Here is a 3,925-nt window from a genome sequence, read left to right on the forward strand (position 1 = left end):
GGACCCCGAGTGCCGGGGGTTTACGTCGCCGGGACGGCAGATGTCAGGATGCCGGAGCAGAGCAACGACTATCGCGTGGTCGTATTCGGGGCGGGCGGCGTTGGCAAGAGTTCCCTCGTGCTGCGCTTCGTGAAGGGGTCCTTCCGCGAATCCTATATTCCGACCATCGAGGACACCTATAGACAGGTAAGCGAGCAGTACATGCAACCCTCTTAAATGTGCGATTCCACGACCTTATTTTTTTTTCACAAAAGGACGGCGAACTCATGGTTGCTTATAAGATCGACCGCACGTTCTTCTCGATCCGAAACACGTGTGTTATAAGGAATCAATAAAATTGATTTCGTTAATTGACCGGAGATAACGATCGCACGCGCGCTCGTTGTGGAAAAAAGTTAACTGAAATTTAGCTGATTCTCTCTTAGTCTCTCTCTTTTTTATGCACTCAGAGAAATAGACACGATGATGATAATTATACAAATTTTATATGTAGACGCACGCACGCACGCACGCACGCACGCACGCACGCGATTGAAGAAACTATTTTATAGTTATATAGTTAAATAGTTATTTAATTATGTAGGAGAGATCAGAACGCCAGTCACATAAGTAATTGGTGTCACACTGTGTCGCTTTCCAGCAAGCGACACAGTGTGACACAGTGATCATGTCTTCGTTTAACATTAGCAAACAACAAGAATGTAATGATACACTGTGTCATCTGTGTCTCTTGCTGGAAAGCAACCAATAACATAAATTATCACAAAGTACCATGAAGCATCAAATGTTTAGGGTAATTTTTAAATTGATACGACTAGTATATGACTGTTGCCGATTACTAACTTTGTTACTTTGTTACCCACATGTTTATTAGATGGCAGTGTTCAAAAACTCCGTTGCCTCATGTTAATAGTTTTCGTGGTATGAAAGTAACTTTAATCATTTAAAAATGTTTTAATATTGTTTTTGTAGTAAAAGATACACGTATTGAAGATGGGATACAAATTTCTACATATCTTTTCTCATCTTGCTATACACTGCAAATATAATTGTCTCATCATTGACTTTTTAATCATTTTTCATCGTTTTCGATATTAAGTGTAATCGAGGCACCATGATTCATACATTAAATATTTATGAAATGTGACAATACAAAATAGTACTAGAAGGACAATATGCGCTAGAAGGACAACTTATAAATTAAGCAATTCATTTTATTTTATTATACTTTTATAAGTTTTGTATTATATATCAATAGCTATTTCTCATAGTTTTATTTATGGATTTTTTGTTTTATTATAGTTATTAGTTGTACTTATGTTTATTATTACATTCAGTGACTATGCTAAATATGTATAAATTAATTGAAATTGCTTTTAAACTTTTGTTATAATTGAAGGGATTGGCGGAATAAAGGCCTAATTACAAAATCTTGATTTTAATAAAAATTAAAATAACTTGTTACTTTCTTATTATACCACTGGGAACAGTATTAAATGTATATTTATATAATGTCTTTGAGAAGTTATATGTTATAATATTTCTCTATTATGATCAATATTTAAAAAGTTATTTACAATTTAAAAATGCATTTAATCCCTTTTTCTAAATATTGATCATAATATTATAAGAATCGACAGAAAGAAAAGACTATGAACTGCAGAAATGTTTTTTATTTTCACATTCTTCTAGAAGAAATACAAAATGAATATGAAATACATTTTACTTTTACTTGTACAAAATAAATTGAAATAATGTTCAATCATCATCTGATGAGTTTTCGTAAGATTTTTTAACATAAATATGTTGTAATGAAAACATATTATTGTCGTACCATTTTCGTTCAGTTTGATAAAAATCTCATTAATGATTTTTTAAATCATTTATGCTTTCTTTTTCCATAGATTATATCATTTTCACCACAGGACAATCGAAACACATTCATATTTAACTAATATAATTCCTTGTTTATTTGCGCTAATCTCCGGAAAAAGGGCTTAAATAGAATTGTACCTTTATTCCGCCAATCCCTTCAATTATTTCTTGAATAAACCTACATTTATGCATGTACAGTCCCAGGTATGAGACATCTTAGGTCATTTCTTAAAAAATGTGTTTTTATTTCTTTCTCAAAAACCAATCAATATATATTTATTAAAAATGTTCAATATATATATCAATTTTAAAATATTTATAATTCTCTAATTCTTTATAAATATATCTGAGATAACAAATTTTATATTTAAAAATACTTTTAAGAGTTTAAATTTTTGTAACTTATGGTGCTCCGGTTTTCTTAACATTAATGTATTCAAATGTGTGTGTGTGTGTGTGTGTGTGTGCGCGTGTGCGTGCACATTAACTCTATACATAAAAACTTGTATACGTATCATCTTTACAAATGTGTCAGTATGTTTTTCTCTGAGTGTAAAAATGAGACAAACAACTAATTAGATGAACTAATCGATTCAACCGAAGTAATCCTGTGTTTTTTGCTTTGAATTTCTACGAGAGAATTAATTTTTTGACTGCATAAAATGTATAGAAACAGCACACAAATAAGCGAAGGGAGTTATATTCGGTCAAGGCGGATCTTCGCCTAATAATACATTAATATTTGTGGAAAAAAGAATCACGCTCGCAGAATTATCGTGCGCTCGTAATTGACTCTAGTTAACGTGAAACTGCAGCAACATGACACGTTCGATACCGTGCTGTCCGCTTATCGATTTCGACTCACGGAAAAATTAGAAGCGCCTCCGCTCGCGCACGTGTACCGCACGAAATTGACAGATCATTCCTATGTCGTTAATTATAGATCGTGCAAAAACGGACTTTATGCATTTGGCACGTCGGATGCGCCACGTAGATAGCAATTTCCGCAAGAGTCGAGATTTAGCGATTAATCGGACGTCCCCGTGTCTCCGCGCGCGTCCACCAGAATCGTGATAACTCCCGCCATTTACGAATTCAATATTCCTGCACCGTGCATCCGCTCGATAATATGGAAGTGACATATGCGTGAGCAAAAACATTAAATTTGCAAGCGAATCCCCGCTGCAACATCGAAAATATCTGGTAGTATTTGTTGATAACCCGGTAGCAGAATTAATATTAAAAATACATCATAATGAGCCAACGCGGATATTAGTGCGCAAAAATATTAAATACAAAATTTATTCATATATAGTATACATAAATGTGTAAACATTTCAACAACTTCTTTTAGTCAAACATACTCAAACAAGAAAATATTACAATTAATATTCGCATTCGAAAACTAATGTGTTAAGATCGTCGTCAAAAGATATGTATTTCTTGTAGTATTGATGCTGAATCCTTAATATTGAGACAGACCGAATATAAATTATAGTTGCAACTAACTGAAAAACGAATGAAATTCTTTAAATGATATAAGCAGATAAACAAATCATCAACACGCGACTGACTATTTATATGCTGAAAAAACATAGACATTTCGAAGTGCATTATGTTTTTTAACTTATAGAGACAAACAAAATGCATTTGTTTAATATTTTTAGCAATTATTTAGTTTAATATTTCAATATTTCAACAATTTTGTTTAATATTTCACATCCTACTGATTAGCATATTGTTATTTTCTGTAAAGTGCGTAATTTTCTTGTGTGCGGAGTTTCTTTTTTTCTCGTTTTCTGAGGAAAATTATAAATTTGGACAAAACGCATTTTGAAAGTCTGCTCCTCATATAATAAATAAATTTTGTATTTAATTTTTGCGCATTAATATCTTGGCCGCAGGAGCGGCGGGTAAGGCTCATTCTTTTTTATTACATTTTTATTGAAACTGAGCCTTAATTCGTTTACTTTATGTTTAATAATACTGCACGCTAATCGGGAAAATATATACCAGAAATATACATCGTGACTATTTTGCGTTTCGCGCG

The 3,925-nt window shown here is 32.6% G+C and overlaps 1 protein-coding gene across 1 annotated transcript in view; it reads left to right on the forward strand.

The window, feature by feature from the left end:
* LOC108728584 (GTP-binding protein Di-Ras2) overlaps positions 1 to 3,925 on the forward strand; it is a 10,974-nt gene continuing 7,049 nt past the window's right edge. The window contains exon 1 of the mRNA XM_018457213.1: positions 1 to 186. Within this exon, the coding sequence (XP_018312715.1) occupies positions 49 to 186 (138 nt within the window). The 5' untranslated portion in view covers positions 1 to 48. The remainder of the gene's footprint in view (positions 187 to 3,925) is intronic.

The sequence above is a fragment of the Mycetomoellerius zeteki genome, unplaced genomic scaffold, assembly GCF_001594055.1.
Source record: "Mycetomoellerius zeteki isolate Tzet28-1 unplaced genomic scaffold, Tzet1.0 scaffold114, whole genome shotgun sequence".
NCBI lineage: Eukaryota > Metazoa > Arthropoda > Insecta > Hymenoptera > Formicidae > Mycetomoellerius > Mycetomoellerius zeteki.